Source organism: Silurus aristotelis (genome assembly GCF_946808225.1).
Source record: "Silurus aristotelis genome assembly, chromosome: 9".
NCBI lineage: Eukaryota > Metazoa > Chordata > Actinopteri > Siluriformes > Siluridae > Silurus > Silurus aristotelis.
In genome coordinates, this window is record NC_139582.1 from 28,486,065 (window position 1) to 28,513,638 (window position 27,574).

Below are 27,574 nucleotides of genomic sequence, written 5' to 3' on the forward strand. Positions count from 1 at the left end.
TGTGTGTGCGCGCAAATAATTAACCTCTGGACAAAGATCACTGAAATGAGATTGATTGTTAGTACTGATTTAATGTCTTTCTGGATGTAAAAACAAACCTTTATGTATAGACAGAAAGACCGTGTACTTAATGATTTAAAGTAGAACAAAGATCGTGTTCGCGTGCCTGTGAAAGTGGTCTGTGTGCAGCGTTAGGGGTGTGTGAAGTACCGGAAATACCATTTCTTATGCCTGACTTGAGTGATGTGGTCAAGCTTATCTTGCAAAGGGGTGAGGTGTTTGTAGGATTGTGAAGGTGCTTAAATGTTTATTTTTTCTTTTTGTTAATTATTACATTCAATTGACTTTGTAAACAACTAACGGCATGAGATGCTGGTTTGGGCAGACTTTACAGATAGCAAGGGTACAAAATTGACAATCAGACCCAAAAACAGGCAAAAGGTTCAGGTGGTCAACAAACAAAATAACACAAAATGGGCAATCAAAAACAAACAACAAAAACAGGTCAAGATCAAAGTAGTAAACAGTCATGCAAGACTTTGGTAATGACAAAGAGACTAGAGCGAATGTGAGGGCTCAAGGTTTAGATTTTCATAATGTGGTTTGCTGTGTGTGTATAAGAAACATTTGTGCCTAATCAGTAGACCCCCACACACACATTTTCTGACTCTGAAACCCATTATACAGACTGACATACAGCATTTCGAAGACTTTCATTTATAAAAACACTGCAACGACTATCAAACGTTAATGCTTTTTTTAATACTTTCTTGCCGAGCTCTTTTGCCTCTGGCCTCATTTTGCTCTGCTGTTGTCTGTTTGAAACTTGAATATTCTATTGTCTCATGAAATAGATTTGTTTGCTTTTGAAAATGAAGACCTTCAGTTAAACTTGCATCCATTTTGCTAAATATTATGTGGCATATATACATTTTCTTGCATCTTTTACGGGTTCTATAACATTATTTGCTGCGTCACTGGAAAAAAGAAGCAGCAGCAGTGCTTAAAGCTGTGGTTACGCTCTTATCGATCAATACGAGAACCACTGCATTATGTGTTTTACTTCCTTTATTTTGTGTTTCTTGACTGTGAATAAACAGATTCTCTCTAAATTGCATAGTTTTTACTTGACAAAGATCACTGACAGGAAATTACTGATTGCTGTGATTAGATTCCAAAAGCCAGTGGAAAATACTTGTGTGTTAGAAACTAGGTTGATCATCAACATGATCATCAGAGGTGACTGAAATCCCGGAAATGCCGTTTCTTACGACTTGACAGATGTGGCTTGGTGATAATTGTAGAAGTCTGAATGCTGGTGCTTTACTATTATTTCTTATTTGGTTTATTGTGACATTCATCTGACATCCCTTTAACAACTAATGGCTTAATTGTGATCATGAGAATAGAAAGTATGGCAATTATATAGCGCAGGTGGAACAGTTGTTTGGACAATTTGTAAAGAACTGTGTCATGTAAGTGGCACTGGACAGGTTCAGGTCAAATTTAGTGAACCTTTTGGTACAGGTACAAAATCCCACTGATCATAAGTCTGTTAATGCTTGAAAAACAGAAAGAGGTCTAATTATTGTACCATAAAAGATTACATGAACGCTTGGTGAGTAATGATAAGTACATTACAGAATGTTTTAGTTTTGGAGATTCTGCTTGTGGAGAAATTCCTATTGCCTTGGTGTAGCAAGAATCTCCTGCACTGGGAAACACTTTAGAATTAACAAAGACATCAGCATGGGTCAGTTAGAAGCCATTGTTAGTGTTCCAGTTTTGGTGCTGGGAAGAAGGACCTGAATTCTCCCCAAAGGACTCACTTTGTTTTAAACTGAGTCTATTATTATTGTTATTTTGACATGTCTTTGGCACACTCAATATGTGTGGATGGGGACAGCAGCAGCAGCAGTGGTTAAAAGTTTGGTTACACTCGACCTGTTCAGTGCACAAGTCATTCCTTTTTTTTGTTTAACTCATTAAAATTGTTCTTCTGGTGTGTGTGTTCCAGGACTTCAAGCTCAGCACAGTGTAACTTTCTCCACTCAGAGTTTCTGTACTGTTACTGGATCTACAGTAAAAATCCCCTGTACATTTACAAAACCTGATCACTCCAGTGTCACACAGAGAGAGTGGTATCGAGTCCAGAGCTCTGAAGGAAAACCACAAGACCTGAGTAAAGATCCACAATATTCAGGACGAGTGTCTGTAAACAGCTGGAGCTCTGACTGTGCGCTGACAATGAGCAATGTGAGTGTGAGTGACTCTGGAGTTTTTAACTTTAGATTTAGAACACAGAGTAGTCACTGGATATCAGCGCCATCTGGAGTTCATCTGACTGTCACAGGTAACACACATACACCTTGTTCTATAATATGATGTATGCCCGGTATGTAGTATTTACAGAATTTGGGTACATCATTGTGTATAGATTTGCAGGTGAAAGTGGATCCTAACACTGTAGGACAGAGGGAAGTAAAAGTGACCTGTAGCTCCACCTGTGTTCTTGGCACGCACCATTTCTACTGGTATTGGAATGGCCATCGTATCAAACATACCAAAGGAGCCTCCATTGTGCTCACCTCAACCAATATATATAACAAGGGCAGCTACTCGTGTCAGGCTGATAACAGTGAACACCTCTCTCCTCCAGTGTGTAAGTGTAAATCTGTTCTTCAGTATCAAAGTTTTGACAGATTAGCAACCAAAGGACGTCTGTTTTTATTTTATCTGAACCACATGACGGAAAAAAATTGACATAGAGTTTTAGATCACATATTAGAATTGTAATAGTCCTGATTTGCTTTTGTTTAATAACTTTGCAGGTATAAAGCCAATTTTACATTTCCAATTAATTTAAGCTTCAGACATCTATGTACATGCAGCTCTGACCATTTGAATTCTTCCATCCTGTTTGTTCCTCTCTCTGTGTTTACCAGGTATACTGGGTACAGGGTGTTGGGGTGTGACTTACACTCCTGATCATGTGTGTGCTCTGAAAGACACATCCATTGATCTCTTCTGCTTTTATAAACACCCTGCAGGCCACACAGTGGTAAAATTGGTGTGGTTCATTCAATCTGATGGTGAGCCTGTGGATATGAGAGAAGATGAGAAGTATCAGGGCCGAGTGCAGTACACACAGAACTCCCAGAATAACTGTAGTCTAAGAATCACTAACCTGAGAGAGACAGATGCTCAAACATACAGGTTCAGATTCTACACTGATCGGGATGATTACACTGGAGAACCTGGAGTCTCTGTGTCAGTCACAGGTAATAAACAATTATACAATTATACATTTATTAACTAAGTTAATAGAGATTAAAGTAATTCCTAACATACTTTCTATAATTTGCAGATCTGAAGGTTACAGTATCAGACTGGACTGATCAGTACATGGAGCTGAGCTGTAACACCACCTGCGCTCTGTCTAACAATCCCACTTACATCTGGTACAAGAACGGACAGCGGGTGAATGAGTGTAAATCTGCCTCCTGCTTTGTAGCTGCAGTCAGTGGTGAGGTCAGTTACAGCTGTGCTGTTGAAGGCCATGACAGTCCCCAATCTCTTCCAGTGTGTGAGTGTGGATTTAACTTTCCTCAAACACAGTACATCTTATTTTATATAACAAATGCTGATCCTGAACCAACACCAGCTGATTCAGTTTTTGTATTTCTATACAGATTCCCCTAAAAACACCAGAGCAGTGGTTTATTCCTCTGGAAACATAGTGGAGGGGGATTTAGTGACTCTGAGCTGTAGCAGTGATGCAAACCCTCCTGTTTACACCTACACCTGGTTTAAGCAGAGAGCAGCTGCAGACACACTGCTGACAACAAGCCAGAATTACAGCATCAGCAACATCAACACCAATCACAATGAAACGTACTACTGCACTGCTCACAACCAGCTGGGACAGCAAAACTCTACACCCATACACCTGCATGTGTTAGGTAAAGTTCATGCTTTAAAAGCAGTCTTAAGCCTTCTACAGTCAGTAAACACTTTTATCAGTGGCGGGCCGTGCCCTAACACTAACCCCTCAGCCTTCTGTGGTGTTGTGCCTAAATTCTGTCAATACTGTTTATACCCTCAATATTACACCACAACTATATCAATAAAATACAGAAACATCAGGTCTCTCATGCAGGTCTCTCATGCAGTGTGAATGAATGCCATTACTAAAGCAAGAAGCCCAATGAAAACAATTTAACAAACCTCCTTTCACTGCAGCCACAGCTGTGCCGAATAAATAAGCTCTAGCAGAAGCAGCATCAATAACCTCATAAAAATGACCCCGGGTTTTCCGTACAATTTTGTAAATTTTTGCTGGCCACTTTTCTGAGCATTTTCCTGGGGGATTTGAAATTTAAGGGAAATGTGTGTTTTAATGTAAATGTTGCAGGAAAGAAAACGAAAAAATGGCTTAGCAACTGTTTTGAACTGTTTTGGCTAGCCTTTTCTAGCTTTTCTTGAAATGTCATGTGACACACGATGGGATTGATATTTGTGATTCAATTTATTTTGGAAATCTCAGAGAGGAACACGGTGTTCAAGTTCAGCATGGTGGGTCTGGTTGTCTTCCTGGCAGTAGCACTTCTCTCAGCAGCTCTGTGGATGTGGTATGTAAAATTAAGTTTAAAACAATTATAATAATTTACAATTAGCCTGAACATGTGCTTGGTGTTCCTCAGGAACAAGAAGTCGAGATCAACTAATTTCCACAGCAGCACTCCTGTGAGTAAACAGGCGAGTGTGACTGAATGGAGCGATTGTTTGATCATGTTCAAGTAGAAACTTTATTCTGTGCTCCTTTTTTTTTCAGCTTCAATCATCTCCAGTTTATGTCAATGTCCCGGCCTCGAACCACGGAGAGAGAGTCACCTCAGAAGATCGGAAGAACATTAACTATGCCAGTGTTGTTTTTAAACACTCCCACACACAGGAAGAAAAGAAGTCTCTGTCACCCAGTCTTCCTTCAGACACCACAGATCAAGAGGATGTTCATTACCCTGCTGTACGCATTCACAGGAGCAGTGCTGCCACCCTGTGAGCAAATCATGATCATTTCTCCAACACTAACTGCTGCTCGCCTACTTTATAAACTGAATTTAGCCTGTTATTGTTTCTTGCAGATAGGCTTAGAAATGTAAGACAGTGCATTAATCTAGTCAATAGATCATCTTTTTTGTTCCGCAGGTTTGTGGCCGATGATGATTCATCTGTGATCTACAGCTTGATCCAAAATATCCCCAGAAAAAGCAAGTGCTGAGACAGACGTGATTCTTCCATCCTGTATCCAAAATAATCAAGAAAACAAATACAGCTTTGGCATTTTATTAAAGTAGCAGTATTGAGCTTCAGTAGTCTATTGTAGTGCTCATATCGTTCTTTATATAGGCTTTTTAAGGTTTAACGATTTCTTTTTTTTCCCCGATTATTAATACAATTAGTTTTTTTTTGTTTCATTACAATCTTTATGAATATTTTATTCTTTTATTTTAATGCTATTAAATTTGCAATGCTTCTTTTTTGTGTTCTATTTACTGTATGCTTTTTATGCCTTCTGTTATATATAAACACGTTTCTGTCAGTTTGCATCTCATAGACATAACTAATGCTATGTAGTTTGCTACTGAATTAATCAGAAGTAAAATGTCCTTAAAATAACCTATATTGCCCTATATAGATCCTACATTCTACCTATATATTAGCTAGACTATATGCCTAGCCAGTTACAGTATGCTAAGTAGATTAGCCTGAATTAATTATAGTATTAATTTTAAATGTGATTCATGATAACAATTTGATGAATTATTGGTCAGAAAGTGTTGATAGATTTTCTATAAAAGCAGGATTTTCCCCTGTATTCAGATGTCTGGTTTATATTCATGTGTTTACTCCAATGTGTTGTAGTTTCTATAGTAACAACCTTATAAAATAATCAGAAGTAAAATCTTAAAAAAAAAAAAATGTATTGGTGATGAGGCTGGGGATGATGCAATAGAGTAATTCTAGCCACTAATATTTCAGAAAGGTTACACACAAGCAAGCAACAATCCACTCAATATGACAGCAAAAGGTATTCATGATACAAAACAATATATAAACATATAATGCTTCATAGGCAAGCAGGGGAAAAGGTTGAATAAGTTGGGTAATTATAAAACAGGAGTGCACAAACAGGACAATCAAACATACAATCAAAAAGAAATGTGAGAGAGGTAGACCTCTAGTGGTCTAGAAAGGATTGTTCATGGTGAATGCGACGAAACAGTGTGGGGGGGCTAAACATTGTAATATTAAAATGATCCTATTTTCCTATTATAAAATTCTGCATTTAGTTTTGTCAGGGCTTGGGATAAAACAAAAGTTGCCTAAAACAGCCACTGGGTGGCACTAGAAACAGCCTAGTAATAAGTGATTATGGTCAAGTCAAATTTATTTTCTTTTGTTTTTTTTGTATTCATTTCTGCAGTTTTTTGCGGTTTATATTGCATTGTGTCATTACAGAAACAAGTGCAGTACGAAGGAAGAAGGAACATGCTGATTAATTTTTGTTAATTAAATGTTAGTTAAAATAAATTTGTATGTCTAAGGATATTTATGGGCTCAATTCAATGTGTTAAATCTGAGTGTCAGCTTTCTGAAGGCTGATGTCATTGTGTTTAAAAAAAAAAAAGAGAAACACTACAGCAACAGGTGCAATCTTCATGTTACTGGTAAACTTTTTATGTATTTCATCTCTTTCTACTGTTTTACTGTGTTGCTGTTTCACATCTGCATCTGTTCACAAAAGTCTGTGTGTGGTTCAGATCATTCGTAGGGTGTATGCTAGATGAATATATTTGTTCATTGACACACACACATTTCACTCTCTTTCAAGTAAAGAACAAGTCGTTCATTTTTAAGGAGGCTTTGATGTAAATGAGTTTCTGATCAAAGGAACAAAATAAACTAAATGACTCAAAAAAGAACCAAGTGAGTAAAATGATCCGATCTGCCCATCACTACTCTCGAGGATCCATTCTCAGTTGATTCCCAATATGTGTGTGTGTATGTATTATACTCTCAAACTTAAACTCTCAAACAAACTTATAAATGTAAATTAAAAGTAAATGTTTATAGGATTTTTCATTAAAACAAATCTTTTAGCTGCTATGTCCACACCATGCCACCAGAGGGAACTGTCACCTGGATGATGTTCCCTTCTGGTTAAAGGATCACTTCGTGTTTTTAGCCTTTTTAGACAGTCCTTATACAGTTTTGTCACAACATTACCAAGCCATCCATGTTTTTTTTTTTTTGTTTTTTTTGTATATATATATGACCTAGCTTAGTATTTACTGACCTTGCTTTTTCTCTTTTTGTTTTTTGGAATTGTTTGGAATTTTGTTTCTTTAATAAATCTGCATATGGATTCCAACCCGTCTCACAGCCCAGTGATCTCCTGACATCAAAAGGAAATAAGGTGATGGTCCATAATTTTTGTCCTCTTAAAAATAGCCTTGTCAGCATCTTCATCTTAATGGTTTGGTTCTAAATAACTATATTTTCCATTTCCTGCCAAAAAAACACTTCCTGTTTTTTGCTTTATGTCCACTCAAAGTTTAAACCCCCTGATTGTTGCTTACATAAGTACATTCACTTCTTGTTTTTTTCTTTTATATGATTTTTCTCTTATATATTTTTTTTGTATTTCCAATTCCCCAATACAGTGCTTTAATTCTTAACTTATAGTTTTACAACTATTATTTTTACATTCTTTATATGTAGGCTTCTCTATTCTCAATGCCTTAACTGATTAATAATTATAACTATTGCCAGGTTAGTGCTAAGTATTGTTAACCTGAGTATTGTTGGAATGCTGCTACAATAGTGCTGGCATAAAATACATTTTTCCACACCTGATATAGTGTTGGATGGGGCACCTCCCAGGTTCGGAGCTCGTTCTGCAACTTGTTGGGCATCGATTTTAGTCTGGGGTATGGATTCCACCCCCAAGTCAATGGTCAAGTCGAATAATTAAACTGAGAATTGGGGTGATTCTTGTGGACCTGTGAAGAAAGGATCAACACCGTTGGAGAGAATATGCCCAAAACACAATCACTAATTCCTCTACAAACCTCAATCCTTTCCAGTGTGTGTTGGGGTACCAACCACCCCTTTTCCATTGGCAGGGGAACCATCTGATGTCCCAGCAGTCAATGACTTGTTTGAGCACAGCAGGGAGGTATGGGAAAGGGGCCCATGTATGCCTCAAAAGGGCCGTTTGACACCAGGAATTGGAGATGCCTTCACCCACAATATTAACTGGGAAAAATGGTTTGGCTCTCAACACAAAACACAACACTCAAATTTGCCAAGGAAAAAGCTAAGCCCCGTTTTATCATACCATTCAAGTAATAAATTTCACCTTTGTTCCACCCCATTGGAAGGGAACAAAGTTGACCCGGACCCCCCTCCACCATTAGAGATTGATGAAGCACCAGCCTATAAAGTGCAAATAATGTGTGGCGAGCAGTGTAAAAAAAATCCTACGTTTAGGATTGTCAGGGCTGAGATTAAAACAGAATTTGTCTAAAACAGCCACTAGGGGTCGCTGAAAAAGGAACAAGCTGAGTATGGCAGTTTATGTTATTTCATTTGTATTTCTTTTGATATTTTTGGACTGAATTCAACACATGGTGGATCTTTAAGTATTAGCTGTCCGATGGCTGATGTCAACATGTTTTGCAGAAAGATAAGTAACATTACAGCAACAGTCATTATGTTTCATCATCATGTGGTAAACCTTTTATACAATTCAGCTCTTTCTACTGTTTTTCTGTGCTGCTGTATCACTACTGCATCTGTTCAGAAAAGTGAGAGTAGATAATTTTAAGGGTGTCATATAGTACACTATAATGTATCATGCACTGTAATTCATCCTGCACCACTATCCTGCACCTTTCTTTATCTTTGTGAGTTTATTTGTACTGTATTTGTTTAGATTCTATAAACACAGAGAAAGTTGGTGAACTGTTTTAAACTGAGTTCTATTTATATTGTCATTTTTGCTCATTCTAGTTTCAGTTGTTATCTGTGACTGAGAATAGCAGCTGCAGTGAAATCTGTGGTCACGCCCTTTCTAGTGTGTGGGTGTATGGGTGTGTGTGTGTGTGTGTGTGTGTGTGTGTGTGTTTCTAGAAGTAAAAAAAAAGGTGAGGATGTGTTTAAAAATAGAAGTGTTCATTTATTTTGTTCCTTAACAAAGAAGAAAGTAAATGAACAGAAGCTAAATCCAATATCAAATAAATATTTGGTGTGACCCCCAAAACAGCCTCAAGTCTTCTAGGTAAACTTGGGCACAGTTTTTGAAGGAACTCTGCTGGTAGGTTGTTTCATACATGTTGAAAAACTATCCACAGACTGCCTCAGATCCTCCTGTCTCCTCATGTGATCCCAGAACCACAAGCCATCACTTCTAGGACTCTTTGCTCTTCTTTACACTGAAAATACTTTTTTACCAGCATTAACTGTATGTTGGGGGTCATTGTCCTACTACAGAAGGGGGCCCATCATCTGCGGTTTTGCACGATGGATAAATATCTGCTTGTATTTCTCAGCATTAAGGATGCTATTAACCTTTTGACTCATCAGTCCATTTTTTCTGCAGCACTGCATCTACTGGTCCTAGTTGTTGCCTGCTACTCCTTCATTCTCCTTTAAAACTCATCCCAAACCATCACACTTGGAGTTAGGTCGGGTGATTGTAAAGGATAGATCATCTGGTGCAGCACTCTTAATCACACTTCTTCTTGGACAAATAGCTCTGATGTGAACGATAGTTGTGATTGGGCTCATTGTCCTTTCCAGTTGGACTCATCAGTCAAAGGACAGTTTTCCACTCCCAAGCAAGTCTCTTCTGTTCCTCTTCTAAAGTAATTGTTTCTTTTCCACAATTTGACCATGAAGGTCTGATTCATGATGTCTCCTCTGAACAGTGGATCTTGGAATTAGTCTGCCACTTGAACTCTGGAAAGCATTTATGTAAATCTATGCTATCTATGGATCTATGCTATTGTAATTCTAATCATTTTATTTTGCAGCAGAGGTAGCTCTTAGTCTTGGGACTTTTTTGGAACGTTCTTTCTGAGAGCCTGTTTTGGATAATTAAGGGACACATTTAAACATCTAGACACTTTTTAGATTTTCTGTTTCTCGTTGGTTGCCATGATATTAATGTGGTTGTTAGTAGGTTGCCAGGTGGTTGCTGTGCGAATCAGAGTAGTTATTTCTAGGTGTTCTCTAAGGAATATCAGTGGTTTGTTAGACTGCTGCTTTTTTGGTTGTAATGATATTCCAGGTGATTTCAATAGTGCTGTTAGCTGGTTGCTGTGCTAATCAATCTGCTTAACTAGGCATTCCAGGTTGTGATAATTATATCGGTGGTTGATATGATGTTATTAGATGAATTGTTGCTAATGTATCATTAAATGTTTCTTATGATATTTTAAATATTCCAACCATAATTCTGAAAAGGGGTGTTAACCATATTTATTTCTGTTTTAATGCATCAAAAGGGGAAGAGACTGAGCTAAACTAGACTGATAACCACAATGCTGTGGTAACGTCACTACTCCTCTTCGCGGGCTTTACTGCTGGTGCTCACAAATACAGTACGGGTGAAGGAGAGACAAACTGATTGACAGTTAATGTTGATTAAAAGTGTAAGATAGGTTAATTTTGCATTTCCAAGGACATTTTTACATTAAATTCAACACCTGGTGGATCTTTAAGTGACGTCTGTCTGACAGAATGATGAGAAACATTACAGCAGCAGCTGCAATCCTCGTGTTACTGACTGGTAAACTTCTCATATATTTCAGCTTTTTTTACTGTTTTTCTGTGCGATTATGTCGTTGCTGTATCCTTTTAGTCTGTGTGCAAGATTGATCCTTTGTATGGTGCTGTAGAGTAAACATCAGGAGTTACAGAGCAAGAAACTAAACGAATTATTGCAACTTTTACTGAAAACATACAAATGTAAAATCATGATGTATATTAGGCATGTATTATTATTTGTACTGTTATTATTCTACAAACCCAGAGAAAGTTTGTGAACTGTTTCAAACTGAGATCTATTTTTACATGTCATTTTCACACGATCTTGGTTCAGTCGCTCTGTGTGACTAAAAACATCAGCATCAGTGGTGAAATCTGATGTAACCCCCTTCCTGGTCAGTGTACGAGTATCACTTTAATTTCTGCTTTTAAGGCGTGTGTGTGTGTGTGTGTGTGTGTGTGTGTGTGTGTGTGTGTGTGTGTGTGTGTGTGTGTGTGTGTGTGTTCCAGGAGTTCAGGCTCAGCCCAGTGTAACTTTCCCCACTCAGAGTTTCTGTGCTGTTGCTGAATCTACAGTAAAAATCCCCTGTACATTTACAAATCCTGATCACTCCAGTGTCACACAGAGAGAGTGGTATCGAGTCCAGAGCTCTGAAGGAGAACCACAAGACCTGAGTAAAGATCCACAATATTCAGGACGAGTTATAATCTGGACACCTGAATGTTCGCTGACAGTGAAAAATGTAAGTGTGAGTGACTCTGGAGTTTATAACATGAGATTTAAAACACAGAGCAGTGACTGGATATCAGCGCCATCTGGAGTTCATCTAACTGTTACAGGTAATAATGCACACATAGACTTTGCAGTATAATATGATATATAACAGGTCTGTAGTATTTAAAGAGTTTTTGTACATTATTGTGTGTAGATTTGCAGGTGAAGGTGGAGCCTAAACCTGAAGGACAGAGAGAAGTAAAACTGACCTGTAGTTTCACCTGCAGTCTCAGTCCATACAATTTCCACTGGTACAAGAGTGGCCAAAAGTTAAAAACTACAAATGACAACTTCATTGTCCTCGACTCGACTAGACTACATGATGAAGGCAGCTACTCCTGTAGCGCGTATGAGAGTGAACGTCGCTCTCCTCCAGTGTGTAAGTGTCAGAGTAAATCTGTCCAGATTCCTCCCCCTCAAGTTTACAATAAAATTGACAAGACACTTAATTTTCGAAATTAAACTCAATATCTTCTGTTTTAACTACATTTATGACCAGAACTAGATGATAATTATGGGATGCCAGGCTTTAAAAGAAGATCCTCCCACAATTATTACCTCTCTATATGTTTCAGGTGTAATGAGTAAGCCGTGTTGGGGTGTGACTTACACTCCTGATCATGTGTGTGCTCTGAAAGGCACATCAGTTGATCTCTCCTGCTCTTATACGCACCCTGCAATACACACAGTGAGAACATCAGTGTGGTTCATTAAACAGAAGGCTGAAGATGATCCTGTAGATGTGAGAGAGGATGAGGAGTATCAGGGCCGAGTGCAGTACACACAGACCTCTCAGAATAACTGTAGTCTGAGAATCACTAACCTGAGAGAGACAGATGCTCAAACATACAGGTTAAGATTCTACACTGATGGAGGTAATTACACTGGAGAACCTGGAGTCGCTCTGTCTGTTACAGGTGATGTACAGTTATACAAGTATATATTTACTAAATAAAGTTAATAAAGAGCAAAGTAATTACTCACATACTTTCTATAATTTGCAGATCTGAAGGTTACAGTATCAGACTGGACTGATCAGTACATGGAGCTGAGCTGTAACACCACCTGCACTCTGTCTAACAATCCCACTTACATCTGGTACAAGAACGGACAGCGGGTGAATGAGAGTAAATCTGCCTCCTGCTTTGTAGCTGCAGTCAGTGGTGAGGTCAGTTACAGCTGTGCTGTTGAAGGCCACGACAGTATCCGATCTCCTCCAGTGTGTAAGTGTGGATTTACCTTTTTTTAAACACAGTATTTTTATATAACAAATGCTGATCCTGAACCAACACCAGCTGATTTAGTTGTTGGATTTCTATACAGATTCCCCTAAAAACACCAGAGCAGTGGTTCATCCATCTGGAGACCTAATGGAGGGGGATTCAGTGACTCTGAGCTGTAGCAGTGATGCAAACCCTCCTGTTCACACCTACTCCTGGTTTAAGCAGATAGAATCTACAGACACACTGCTGACAACAAGCCAGAATTACAGCATCAGCAACATCAACACCAATCACAATGGACTCTACTACTGCACTGCTCACAACCAGCTGGGACGGCAAAACTCTACACCCGTACACCTGAATGTGTTAGGTAAGTGCATTGTAACACTGTCACATAGCTTTATGAAGCAGATGAAAAAATATCGATGAAATGTTGTATCATCTTTTTAGGATTTATTTCTGAAGGTTCAGAGAACACAGTGTTAAAGTTCAGCGTGGTGGGTCTGGTTGTCTTCCTGGCAGTAACACTCCTCTCAGGAGCTCTGTGGATGTGGTATGTAAAATGCAAACATACTAATTATGTTGAAAAAAACGATTTATAATTAGCATGAACATGTGCTTGGCGTTCCTCAGGAAGCGGAAGTCGAGCTCAGCTAATAAACGCAGCAGCACTGCCGAGGGTGAACAGGTGAGTGTGACTGAATGGAGCGACTGTTTGATCGTGTTCAAGTTGAAACTTAATTCTGTGCTCCTTTTTCCAACGTCAGCCTGCTCCAGTGTATGACAATGTTCCAGCCTCAAACCACAGACACAGAGTCACCTCAGATGATCAGGAGAATGTTGCCTACGCTAGTGTTGTTTTTAAACAATCCCACAGCCAGGGACGGTCTCGGTCACCCAGACTTCCTCCAGACACCACAGATGAGGAGAATGTTCAGTACGCTGCTGTGAATATTCGTAGGAGCACTGCTGCCACCCAGTGAGCAAATCATTATCATTACACCAACACTAACTCTGCTGCTCAGGCTACTTCATTAACTGACTGATTAGATGTGCATTATGCGTGTCTTTAAGTCACCTCTTTTTGTTCCATAGGCTTATGACAGATGATTCATCTCTGATCTACAGCAAAATCCAGCACGTCCCCAGAAAAAGCAAGAGCTGAGACAGATGTGAATGCTCTTTTCTGTATTTAAACTGAACAGGAGAAGAAGAACGTCTTTGGCATTTCATCAGAACAGCAGTATTTATGCTTCAGTAGTGTGTTGTAGTGCTTTAAAAGTATACCTTTACCTTAAGAAATCTATTTTCAGGTAAAAAAATTTTTTTAAGGGAATTTAGATTCATAATATATATTTATTTTACATTTATGTTTTAGTTCCATTATAATTTTTATAAATGTAAAATTTTTTTTTATTATTTCTTTTGTTACAAACTACATTTCCTATCAGCCACTGCACATTAAGGGGCCCTGTCACATGTCTCTTTGTGCACCTGAATCCTGTTGTGGATAATTAAGACTTGTATTTAGACTCAGCGTATGTTGCAACTTTTTTCTCTTCTCCATGGTTTTGTACCCTTGATCCATGTTTCAGTTTGCTTGTTGTTTCTTTGTTATTGATTGTGTTTTTTCTTCAGAGTTTGTATTTATTTTGAATAAATAGAAAGCATAGTCTGGGTTAATTAACACATTTATATTGACCAGATAATTCCACATTTGGCATAAATTCAATGTCCTCAATATTAATACACAAAGTGGAAAACATTACAAATAAAGAAAAACCTTTGAATAAAAAGGTGTGTCCAAACTTTTGACTGGTAGAGTGTATATACTGTACTGTACAGACACACACACACACACACACACACAAACACACACACAGAGTTCTTTGCAGAGGTTTTACCAGTGGTGGGCCATCAGGGCCATCAAAGCCTTCTCTTCTGGCCTAAACACTATCAGAAGCACTGACTTACATTTACCACCTAAATTCTAATATTTGTTCCATGAAATTGTATTAATTTATTCCCAACAGTTTATTCTCTTCAATTCGTAGCGTTTCTCTCGGCTGCACTGTTTCCAGTACGTGTATGTGGATGTTAGACTCTTTGTCCAATCAGATTTCAGACTCTGTGTGCTGCCATGTCAATCTAATCTGCCCAGAGCCTTCAGAATCAGTACTGCTGGCCTCTTTACCTTAGAGAATATTAGAAATTGGTCTGTTTCTTTAACCAATCAGAGTTCATATTTGCCTCACAGGGCAGCTCGCTGGCCCAGAATAGCGTCAGCATTTTTCCGTCCTCTGATTGGTTGGTCTGATTGGTTGGTTGGAGAAACTGTTACAGCCAAGTTCGACTGGCAAAACACTTGTAGAGCTCTGCACACATAAATACATCTGAGTTAGACTTTTTTACGCCTATGGAGGAAAAGAAATTGATTTGATCTCAGACATACGTAATCTTGCAAAGGTGTATGACGTGCAACATGAGACTGTCTTCCACAACCTCACCTTTGTAGCAGAGTTCGGCTGTTCCTTACCCAGTTTTAAGCCCCCTAGACATCTGTTTCTGATTCAGTTAATTACTGTGTTTCAAACTGTGCAAGTGTTAGAATTGAGAGCCAAAGGGTAGTTTTACATTCTTAGTCACAAGTTTGTACTTATTCTGTCTTTTTTAAATTATAATCATTGTTTTTAATATTATGTCTGATGATGAGGCTGTGTAAGCTATGGTGTTGCTAGGTGGTTGCTGTGCTAAACAGATTTGGGGATTGCTAGGTGTTTCCTAAAGTATATCCGTGGTTTGTTAACCTTTTTTTTGTTTGTTGGTTGCCATGATATTCCAGGTGCTTTCCATGGTGTTGTTAGCTAGTTGCTATGCTAACCAATTTGGCTACCACTGTATTCCAGGGGTTGCTGGCATCTTTCTCATTGGATGCCATAATATTATTGGTGGTTGTTATGATGTTATTAGATACATGGTTGCTAATGTATCACTAAATCGTTCTCATGATATCAAATCAAATCAAATCAAATTTTATTCATCACATACACATACATACAGGGTACGACATGTAGTGAAATGTTTTGTACGATGGTCTGGCATGAGGGAATAGGATGGGGGAAAGAAAAGGAGGCAGATAAATAACTATAAGGTATAAGAAAAACTATTAAAATAAAATAAAATAAATAAATAAAATAAAATAAATGAATATAAGGTATAAAGATATATAGATATATAAAAGGATACTGTATGAAACAAATATACATATAAACAGTAAACAATGTGTAGTGAAAAATGTAAACAAAATAAAAATGTAAACAATAGGCAATTTGTGGTGGGTTGTCCATAAAGTGTCCGTGTGCGGTATGGTGTGGTGTAAAGGTCCGTAAAGTGTCCATGTGCAATATGGTGCAATATGGTCCATGTGGTATGAATAAAATAAAAAGCGCACTGTGCTGTGCAAGTCCAGAGTTTAAAGTGTCGTGGTGCGAACGGTGAGATATGTTTAAAGTGACGTGGTGCGAAGGTGAATATATGTACAGAGAAGTGTGATGATGATGGTGGAGAGAGTGGGCCAGTTCTAGATCCTGGGTGTTTCCTGGTTTAAACACCGGATGGACTGCGGGAAGAAGCTCCTCCTCATTCTCTCTGTGTTCGCTTTCAGGGAGCGGAAGCGTTTTCCTGAACGCAACAGAGAAAAAAGTCCATTGTTGGGATGGCTGAGGTTCTTCATAATCTTCCTGGCTCTGGTCCTGCACCACGTGCTATAGATGTCCTGCAGGTTAGGGAGCTCAGTGTGGATGGTACGTTCAGCTGAACGCACAGGACCAAGACAGATCCTGTGTGATGTTAACACCAAGGTACCGGAAACTGTCCACTCTCTCCACTGGGGTCCCGCTGATGTTTATAGGTTGGTATGACCGCTCCCGCTTTGTGCTGAAGTCCACGATCAACTCCTTAGTCTTGCTGACGTTCAGGAGAAGGTTGTTCTCCTGGCACCATCTCTCCAGGTTTTTAACCTCCTGTAGGTAGGCCGTCTCGTCGTTGTTAGAGATCAGACCCGTCAGCAAACTTGATGATGGTGGTGGAGTTGGATGTGGCCACACAGTCATGTGTGTACATTGAGTAAAGCAGGGGGCTCAGAACACAACCCTGGGGGGCGCCAGTGCTAAGGGTGAGGGTGGATGAGGTGTGTTTTCCCACCCGTACGGCTTGTGGTCTGTCTGTCAGGAAGTTAGAGATCCATTGACACAGCGGAGTCCCAGGACCTCCAACTTAGAGGTGAGTGTGGAGGGAATTATGGTGTTAAACGCTGAACTGTAGTCCACGAACAACATCTTTGCATAATTCCCATTTCTTTGGTCCAGGTGGCTCATCGTGGTGTGGAGAAGATGAGCAATGGCGTCCTCAGTAGAGCGGTTTTGACGGTACGCAAACTGCAGTGGGTCCAGTGTGTCTGGTAGTGATGCAGTGATGAAGTCTCTGACCAGTCTCTCGAAGCACTTCATCACTACTGAGGTCAAGGCTACAGGGCGGTAGTCGTTAAGGCAGGCGGGCTGGGGTTTCTTCGGGACCGGAACAATGGTGGACTGTTTGAAACATGAGGGGACAACAGACTGTTCCAGTGAGAGGTTGAATATCTCAGTGAACACCGGTGCTAGCTGGTCAGCGCAGGCTTTCAGAACCCGGCCTGTGATGCCATCTGGTCCTGCTGCCTTCCTGGTATTCACTCTCTTGAAAGCCCTCCTTACGTCATGCTCCGAGATGGTGAACGTGTTTACCTCTCCGGCTCTCTCGGCGTGCACGCTGGTTGTGCCGCTAGCGTGGTTAGCTGCAGCCTCGAAACGAGCGTAAAAGGTGTTTAGCTCGTCTGCCAGAGAAGCGTCCGCATTCACCATTTTAGAAGATGGTGTTTTATAGTCCGTTATTGTTCTTAGTCCCTGCCACAGGTTCCTAGAGCCACCATGTTGAAACTGTGACTCTAGTTTCCTCCCGTAGCGCCGCTTTGCTTCCTTCACCGCTCTGCGAACACTGTAAGACGCAGCCTTGTACTCGTCCATGTCCCCGGTGGCGAGCCCCGTGTTGTAGGCAGCGGAGCGGGATCTCAGAGCGTCGCGGATAGTTTTATCCACCCACGGCTTCTGGTTGGGAAACGTTCTGATAGTGGTTTTCTGCACTGTATCATCAGCTAGATTCCCGATGAAAACTATGAAAATGTTTCCCGATGAAAATGATATTTGAAATATTCCAACCTTAATTCTGAAAATCAAATCAGTTATAGAGACGCCATTTCATAGCACAACAGAAAGAAAGACAGAGTAATAAAGGGGTGTTAACCGTATGTATTTCTGTTTTAATGCATCAAAAGGGGAAGAGACTGAGCTGAAACAGACTGATAATCACAATCTTTACTGCTGGTGCTCACAAATACAGTACGGGTGAAGGAGGAACAAACTAAGTGAGAAAGTTATTGTTTATTAAAAGTGTAAGATTTCTTGAAAGCATTTCTTGAAAGCATTTCCAAGGAAATCTTTGCATTCAATTCAACACCTGGTGGATCTTTAAGTGACGTCTGTCTGAAGGCAGAATGGCGAGAAACATTACAGCAGCAGCTGCAATCCTCGTGTTACTGACTGGTAAACTTCTCATATATTTCAGCTCTTTTTACTGTTTTTCTGTGCGATTATGTCGTTGCTGTATCCTTTCAGTCTGTGTGCAAGATTGATCCTTTGTATGGTGCTGTAGAGTAAACATCAGGAGTTACAGAGCAAGAAACTAAACGAATTATTGCAACTTTTACTGAAAACATGCGAATGTAAAAAAAACTCATGATGTATATTAGGCATGTATTTTACACAACAATATATTAGTATCCTCCACCGTTCTTCATCTGTGTGAGTTTATTTGTACTGTTTCTATTCTTCAAACCAAGAGGAAGTTTGTAAACTGTTTCAAACTGAGATCTATTTTTACATGTCATTTTCACATGATTTTGGTACAATCGCTCTGTGTGACTAAAAACAGCAGCATCAGTGGTGAAGTCTAAAGTAACACCTTCCTGATCAGTGTATGTGTCATCGTTTTAATTTCAGCTTCATATGTGTGTGTGTGTGTGTGTGTGTGTTTGTGTGTGTGTGTGTGTGTGTGTGTGTGTGTGTGTGTGTGTGTTCCAGGAGTTCAGGCTCAGCCCAGTGTAACTTTCCCCACTCAGAGTTTCTGTGCTGTTGCTGAATCTACAGTAAAAATCCCCTGTACATTTACAAATCCTGATCACTCCAGTGTCACACAGAGAGAGTGGTATCGAGTCCAGAGCTCTGAAGGAGAACCACAAGACCTGAGTAAAGATCCACAATATTCAGGACGAGTTATAATCTGGACATCTGAATGTTCGCTGACAGTGAAAAATGTGAGTGTGAGTGACTCTGGAGTTTATAACATTAGATTTAAAACACAGAGTAGTGACTGGATATCAGCGCCATCTGGAGTTCATCTGACTGTTACAGGTAATAATGCACATGTAGACTTTGCAGTATAATATGATATATAACAGGTCTGTAGTATTTACAGAGTTTTTGTACATTATTGTGTGTAGATTTGCAGGTGAAGGTGGAGCCTAAACCTGAAGGACAGAAAGAAGTAAAACTGACCTGCAGTTTCACCTGCAGTCTCAGTCCATACAATTTCCACTGGTACAGGAATGGCCAAAAGGTAAAAACTACAAATGACAACTTCATTGTCCTCGACTCGACTAGACTACATGATGAAGGCAGCTACTCCTGTAGGGCGTATGAGAGTGAACGTCGCTCTCCTCCAGTGTGTAAGTGTCAGAGTAAATCTGTCCAGATTCCTCCCCCTCAAGTTTCCAATAAAATTGACAAAACACCTAATTTTCGAAATTAAACTCAATATCTTCTGTTTTAACTACATTTATGACCAGAACAAAATGATAATTATGGGATGCCAGGCTTCAAAAGAAGATCCTCCCACAGTTATTACCTCTCTATATGTTTCAGGTGTAATGAGTAAGACGGGTTGGCGTGTGACTTACACTCCTGATCATGTGTGTGCTCTGAAAGGCACATCGGTTGATCTCTCCTGCTCTTATACGCACCCTGCAGAACACACAGTGAGAACATCAGTGTGGTTCATTAAACAGAAGGCTGATGATGATCCTGTAGATGTGAGAAAGGGTGAGGAGCATCAGGGCCGAGTGCAGTACACACAGAACTCTCAGGATAACTGTAGTCTGAGAATCACTAACCTGAGAGAGACAGATGCTCAAACATACAGATTCAGATTCTACACTGATGGAGGTGATTACACTGGAGAACCTGGAGTCGCTCTGTCTGTTACAGGTGATGTACAGTTATACAAGTATATATTTACTAAATAAAGTGAATAGAGAGCAAAGTAATTACTCACATACTTTCTATAATTTGCAGATTTGAAGGTTACAGTATCAGACTGGACTGATCAGTACATGGAGCTGAGCTGTAACACCACCTGCACTCTGTCTAACAATCCCACTTACATCTGGTACAAGAACGGACAGCGGGTGAATGAGTGTAAATCTGCCTACTGCTCTGTAGCTGCAGTCAGTGGTGAGGTCAGTTACAGCTGTGCTGTTGAAGGCCACGACAGTCTCCGATCTTCTCCAGTGTGTGAGTGTGGATTTAACTTTTCTCAAACACAGTACATCTATTTTTATAAAACAAATGCTGATCCTGAACCAACACCAGCTGATTTACTTGTTGTATTTCTGATCAGATTCCCCTAAAAACATCATAGCAGTGGTTCATTCCTCTGAAAGTCTAGTGAAGGTTGATTCAGTGACTTTAAGCTGTAGCAGTGATGCAAACCCTCCTGTTCTCACCTACTCCTGGTTTAAGCAAAGAGTAGCTACAAACAACCTGTTGACAACAAACCAGAATTACAGCATCAGTAAAATTAGCTCCCTACACAGTGGACTCTACTACTGCACTGCTCACAACCAGCTGGGACGTCAAAACTCTACACCCATACACCTGCATGTGTTACGTAAGTGTCATGTGTAAAGTTTTACTAGTTGTGTTTACTGAGTGAAAAGTCCATATACTGGGTGCAATGTAGTTATTAAAATTTGATGATTTCATTGCTGCAGTAAAATATATTTGTCTCTGTACCTGTAATAAAAGCTTTTCTTTCCCTCAGGTGATGAGGTGTGGAAGCTCCATGTTGCATGGGGAACTGCTGCACTCGTTCCTACTCTGCTTCTCCTTCTTCTTATTGCTGTTCTGGTCATTATGTGAGTAACTGAACTATTTTATTATATAAATATCTGAATGAAACAAGAACAGATTAAAGAGCCGTGTTTTATGTTATTTGTGTGAATAGGAGGAAGAGAATAGCAAACAGAGACACTGACTTTCAGGTACTGAGAGACCGTTGTAATTTATGTCTTTATCTTCATCAAACTGTAGATCTTATAAAGTAAATAAAATAAGATTGGAAAATTTTGTTTCTTTTTCTCAGAGGGCTCCGGCACCTGAAGGCGACACGTACACAACACTGCAGCTCACGACGATGTCTCCAGATTATGATACTCTGCAAGTATGTACACAGTCTTTGTTTGTTTGTGTGTGTGTGTGTGTGTGTGTGTGTGTGTGTGTGTGTGTGTGTGTGTTAGCAACACACATACTACATTCTTCATTCTCTAATCTTTTCCATTTAGAATATTAAGAGCTCTGTCAAGAGCCAACACCGAACCCTGCAGCCACGTCCTTAATTAAGACACCCTGACGGTAAGTGTACCTGCTTCACCAGACTGAGTATGAGTTTATATATCAAGTGTCAGGATTCAGGGGGTTTTGTATTTGTAGTTATTTCCTTTTACCACCAGGTGTCGCCTTTGCCCTTTCCAAATGCTCAATTGTCTCCACCTGTTCCCAATCTCCCACAGTCTATTTAAGGTCCTTCTTTGTGGTAGTTTTTCACTTGCTTCTTAATGTTGTATGGTCTACTGATAGTGTTTTGTTTCCCGTGTCCCCAGCATTGTTTCAAGTTGCCTCTTTTAAAGTTTTTAATATATTTTGCTTTTCTCTGCTTTTTTCTAGAAAAAGTCATTTGGACAACTCTTCTTGAGTTCTTTAAGAAGATTTTCAGTTTAATATTTTATTTCTTGTCTTCTTTGTTTATTCTTGTTTTTTACTTTATAATAAATACATTATGAAACCTTCCACCTTTTCATTGAGTCTATCTCTGATTAGGTTCATATGCCCCTCTGTGCCACATCTTATAGATGGTTTGACTATGAAGCCATTGTCCCTGGTTTAAGTCCTAACCGTCTCATAAAGGAAATTAAATCAAACAAAAGAGTATATGTTCCTTATTTTAATTGTAATACAAGCATGAATTTTAAGTATATAAATTGTCAGGAGATGCATAAAACAGAAATTATTTTATTCTGGTGCAGGAATAGTTAAATGCAGTTCAGAGAATAATATGTAATATAAACTTTTTATATTTCTCAAAATCAATGTCACAAATCATGTTAAGAAATGACAATTTCCTCTGCATGTTAGTAGCATAAACATGTTAGCATTTGTGACTGAAATGATATCATTGTGTGCTTGAGGCTCATAGGTTGTTGCTATGTGGTTGCTATGCTAAATCTGTTGGCTGCTCGTTATTCAAATGGGTTACAAACATGTTTTTCAATACTTCTAGACTGTGCACACTCGTGGCACAACTCCCATCCGAGTTGTAAAATAATAGTGTCACTTCAGCATCCTCGTTGTTGTGGAGAGCACAAGAGCACAAGAGCAGTGAAGTGTGGCAGCAAAACCCCTCACAGTGAACATCTTCTCTGGTCCTCCTACCTGTGTTTATCCTTTTCTCTCATTCTCATGCTCATGCCGTGTCCAGTGACTGACTGAGGTCATTCTCTTTACCATTGTTGTGCAGAGAGACTATGAAGCTTCTGACCTTGAGGTAGGACATGTGCAAATCTTTACTGACCACTCTCATCCTGTACCAACACACTTGCAATTAAAAAACAACAAATTCAGCAGCAAGCAACCACACAAGAGCTAAAACTTCCCTGAACTTCCTCATACTTCCTTTACTCCTGCTCTTATACGCACCCTGCAGAACACACAGTGAGAACATCAGTGTGGTTCATTAAACAGAAGGCTGATGATGAGCTTGTAGATGTGAGAAAGGGTGAGGAGTATCAGGGCCAAGTGCAGGACACACAGAACTCTCAGAATAACTGTAGTCTGAGAATCACTAACCTGAGAGAGACAGATGTTCAAAAATACAGATTCAGTTTCTACACTGATCAGGACAAATACACCGGGAATTCTGGAGTCTCTCTGTCTGTTACAGGTGATGTCAAATTATTCTATAATTGCTTAAGTAATCTAGCAATAAACAGCTGAAAATGATTAAACATTTATTTACAGTATATAGTTATTATTGTGCAGATCTGAAGGTTACAGTATCAGACTGGAGAAATGGGTATAAAAAGCTGAGCTGCATCACCACCTGCACTCTGTCTAACAATCCCACTTACATCTGGTACAAGAACGGACAGCGTGTTCCTGACCAGAACAGAAATGAACTGGATCTGGATGTGAGCAGTGATGGCAGCTACTCCTGTGCTGTAACAGGACATGAGAATCTTCACTCTCCTGCAGTCTGTAAGAACTTTTCTCCTTCACTCAGTTTCTTATAATCCCACTGTCAGCTTCTGCTTATTGAGTGGTACATTTCTTTGTTTTAAACCATCAACCCAAACAAATCTGCCCAGTTTTTACCAATAAATACCATGACGAATGGAAATTTTAAATACAGACAATGTAGACCAATTTACAACGTACAGTAACGTTTTTTTTCTCATGATCTTTTATGAAGGTAGCAACAGATCACAACATATGTGATCTTATGTGATCAGGTGTTTTATTTCCCCTCAGATTCCCCTAAAAACACAAAAGCAGAGGTTCTTCCATCTGGAGACCTAATGGAGGGGGATTCATTGACTCTGAGCTGTAGCAGTGATGCAGACCCTCCTGTTCACACCTACTCCTGGTTTAAGCAGAGAGCAGCTGCAGACACACTGCTGACAGCAAGCCAGAATTACAGCATCAGCAACATCAGTTCCCTGCACAGTGGACTCTACTACTGCACTGCTTACAACCAGCTGGGACGTCAAAACTCTACACCCGTACACCTGAATGTGTTAGGTAAGTGTCATGTGTACTGTAGCTTCACCCTGAAGCTGAAAGATTACTTTCATATAAAAGCTTTTCTTTCCCTCATGTGATACAGGAGGTGTGGAAGCTCCATGCTGCATGGGGAGCTGCTGCACTCGTTCCTACTCTGCTTCTCCTTCTTCTTATTGCTGTTCTGGTCATTATGTGAGTAACTGAACTATTTTATTATATAAATATCTGAATGAAACAAGAACAGATTGAAGAGCCGTGTTTTATGTTATTTGTGTGAATAGGAGGAAGAGAATAGCAAACAGAGACACTGACTTTCAGGTACTGAGAGACCGTTGTAATTTATGTCTTTATCTTCATCAAACTCTAGATCCTATAAAGTAAATAAAATAAGATGATGTATATTAGGCATGTATTATTATTTGTACTGTTAATATTCTACAAACCCAGAGAAAGTTTGTGAACTGTTTCAAACTGAGATCTATTTTAACATGTCATTTTCACACGATCTTGGTTCAGTCGCTCTGTGTGACTAAAAACATCAGCATCAGTGGTGAAATCTGATGTAACCCCCTTCCTGGTCAGTGTACGAGTATCACTTTAATTTCTGCTTTTAAGGCGTGTGTGTGTGTGTGTGTGTGTGTGTGTGTGTGTGTGTGTGTGTGTGTGTGTGTGTGTGTGTGTGTGTGTGTTCCAGGAGTTCAGGCTCAGCCCAGTATAACTTTCCCCACTCAGAGTTTCTGTGCTGTTGCTGAATCTTCAGTAAAAATCCCCTGTACATTTACAAATCCTGATCACTCCAGTGTCACACAGAGAGAGTGGTATCGAGTCCAGAGCTCTGAAGGAGAACCACAAGACCTGAGTAAAGATCCACAATATTCAGGACGAGTTATAATCTGGACATCTGAATGTTTGCTGTCAGTGCAAAATGTAAGTGTGAGTGACTCTGGAGTTTATAACATTAGATTTAAAACACAGAGTAGTAACTGGATATCAGCGCCATCTGGAGTTCATCTGACTGTTACAGGTAATAATGCACACATAGACTTTGCAGTATAATATGATATATAACAGGTCTGTAGTATTTACAGAGTTTTTGTACATTATTGTGTGTAGATTTGCAGGTGAAGGTGGAGCCTAAACCTGAAGGACAGAGAGAAGTAAAACTGACCTGTAGTTTCCCCTGCAGTCTCAGTCCATACAATTTCCACTGGTACAGGAATGGCCAAAAGTTAAAAACTACATATGATAACTTCATTGTCCTCGACTCGACTAGTCTACATGATGAAGGCAGCTACTCCTGTAGGGCGTATGAGAGTGAACGTCGCTCTCCTCCAGTGTGTAAGTGTCAGAGTAAATCTGTCCAGATTCCTCCCTCTCAAGTTTCCTGTAAAATATTTAATTTTCGAAATAAAACTCAATATCTTCTGTTTTAACTACATTTATGACCAGAACTAGATGATAATTATGGGATGCCAGGCTTCAAAAGAAGATCCTCCCACAGTTATTACCTCTCTATATGTTTCAGGTGTAATGAATAAGGCGTGTTGGGGTGTGACTTACACTCCTGATCATGTGTGTGCTCTGAAAGGCACATCGGTTGATCTCTCCTGCTCTTATACGCACCCTGCAGAACACACAGTGAGAACATCAGTGTGGTTCATTAAACAGAAGGCTGATGATGATCCTGTAGATGTGAGAAAGGGTGAGGAGCATCAGGGCCGAGTGCAGTACACACAGAACTCTCAGAATAACTGTAGTCTGAGAATCACTAACCTGAGAGAGACAGATGCTCAAACATACAGATTCAGATTCTACACTGATGGAGGTGATTACACTGGAGAACCTGGAGTCGCTCTGTCTGTTACAGGTGATGTACAGTTATACAAGTATATATTTACTAAATAAAGTGAATAGAGAGCAAAGTAATTACTCACATACTTTCTATAATTTGCAGATCTGAAGGTTATAGTATCAGACTGGACTGATCAGGACATGGAGCTGAGCTGTAACACCACCTGCACTCTGTCTAACAATCCCACTTACATCTGGTACAAGAACGGACAGCGGGTGAATGAGAGTAAATCTGCCTCCTGCTCTGTAGCTGCAGTCAGTGGTGAGGTCAGTTACAGCTGTGCTGTTGAAGGCCATGAGGGTCTCCGATCTCCTCCAGTGTGTGAGTGTGGATTTACCTTTTTTTAAACACAGTTGTTAGTGTTAAAACTGTTTTCACACTATCTCACACACATTCCTTTGTCCGTTCAGTGTCTATAGGATATTTACGATGTTAGTCGGTAAGGTAAACAGAGAGTCTTATCTGGGCTGGTATATCCTCTTGTCCAAACAGGAAACACTTTAGGTCAGCTTTCTCCCCAATATGTGTGTTCGTGTTCGTGTGTGTGTGCGTGTTCGTGTGTGTGTGCGTGGACTGTATCATCCTGTGTGTATAAATACGTGTCTGCCACCTGCAATAAACTGAAGAGGAACATTTTGCCACATTCTGTGTGCTGTGTATTTCTCCTTCCCTGATATCAGAAAGGCACTACGGAGCATCACAGGTCGTATGGAAAATCTCTCCAAGTTTCGTTTTTGGGCATGATAAAAATCTAACAGTTTTGGTGTCAGAAGCGAGATACTTTCCGACAATATCCAGAGGGAGATCACGCATCAAGGTAGAATTTAATGTATTCCCTTGTTTGCGGTGATTGTCCCGTTTGCCAGCTAATAAGGCTGCATGTGTGTTCGTGTCTTGGTTATGCATTAATTGTTTAATTAATGATAATTTCCTTGCGGGATGATTTCGTCGCGACCTGGTTTTCCTCACCTTAGATGTAAGATGCAAGATTAGTAGACGTTTTTTACGGTCTGTCTAATATAGGCGATATTGTCTGAAGTATCCAAAAGAATCCACGATCATTTTTTATATGCCCGAAAAAAAATAGATAGATGAAAAATTAATTGTTTTAAGAAAAAAACAAAAAAGTGAGAAAAGAGAAAAGGAACTAAAGAGAAAAGGAACTAAAGAGAAACGGACATTTTGAAAAGACTTTAAAATTTTTCAAAAGACTTCAATCTTGTTTTAGCTTTAAAGTCTATTTTTTTCTCCTAATTTACAAAATTTGTGATCCAATTGGAGAGACTGGATTACCTTTTTGTTTGAAGACTGTGATCTCCCTGGTGCCTGCGCAGCTGTATTGTCTGAGTGTTATGTGTTTTGTGTATTGTCCGTGTATTAAGTGTTGTGTGTCTGTTCTTTGTTCTGTGTAAAGATGATGGGTCATAACATTTCTCGCTTACTGCCGGAAGAATATACCACAGATTTTGTGTATAGGAATAGTGCTGGTTTTTGGACTAATCCTTATTTAGATCATTTGGCATTATGGAGTGAAATTGTGTCACATCTAGATACTTTTCCATAGAGATTTACATGCTGCTTGAGGTTTCTGCTATGCTTCAGGTTAAGTTAACCCTTTATGCTCTGCACTGCAACAGGAAGTGGTGCATTCCAGCCTCAGCACTAAACTCAAGGAGGAGGTCCT

General features: G+C 39.6%; 2 protein-coding genes and 2 long non-coding RNA genes across 4 annotated transcripts in view; all 4 read left to right on the plus strand.

The window, feature by feature from the left end:
- The first annotated feature begins 2,441 nt into the window (after positions 1-2,441).
- The window catches only part of LOC310731518, a 35,239-nt gene continuing 10,106 nt past the window's right edge, over positions 2,442-27,574 (plus strand). The window contains exons 1-2 of the long non-coding RNA XR_014535242.1: positions 2,442-2,662; positions 2,946-3,281. This is a non-coding gene — a long non-coding RNA (uncharacterized lncRNA). The remainder of the gene's footprint in view (positions 2,663-2,945; positions 3,282-27,574) is intronic.
- LOC310731581 (B-cell receptor CD22-like) lies at positions 3,377-4,803 on the plus strand (the record flags this gene model as incomplete). The annotated part of the gene is made up of 4 exons (XM_083551237.1): positions 3,377-3,586; positions 3,693-3,962; positions 4,547-4,631; positions 4,704-4,803. The coding sequence occupies exons 1-4, from the start codon at positions 3,406-3,408 to the stop codon at positions 4,801-4,803; spliced, it is 636 nt and encodes a 211-aa protein (XP_083407363.1). The 5' UTR covers positions 3,377-3,405.
- Positions 4,835-5,982, plus strand: LOC310731519. The gene is made up of 2 exons (XR_014535243.1): positions 4,835-5,058; positions 5,209-5,982. It is a non-coding gene; the product is annotated as an uncharacterized lncRNA (long non-coding RNA).
- LOC310731582 (B-cell receptor CD22-like) lies at positions 12,192-27,318 on the plus strand (the record flags this gene model as incomplete). The annotated part of the gene is made up of 6 exons (XM_083551238.1): positions 12,192-12,528; positions 12,616-12,834; positions 12,935-13,204; positions 20,602-20,871; positions 23,787-24,056; positions 27,305-27,318. 6 exons carry the CDS (start codon positions 12,192-12,194, stop codon positions 27,316-27,318), a joined length of 1,380 nt encoding a protein of 459 aa, XP_083407364.1.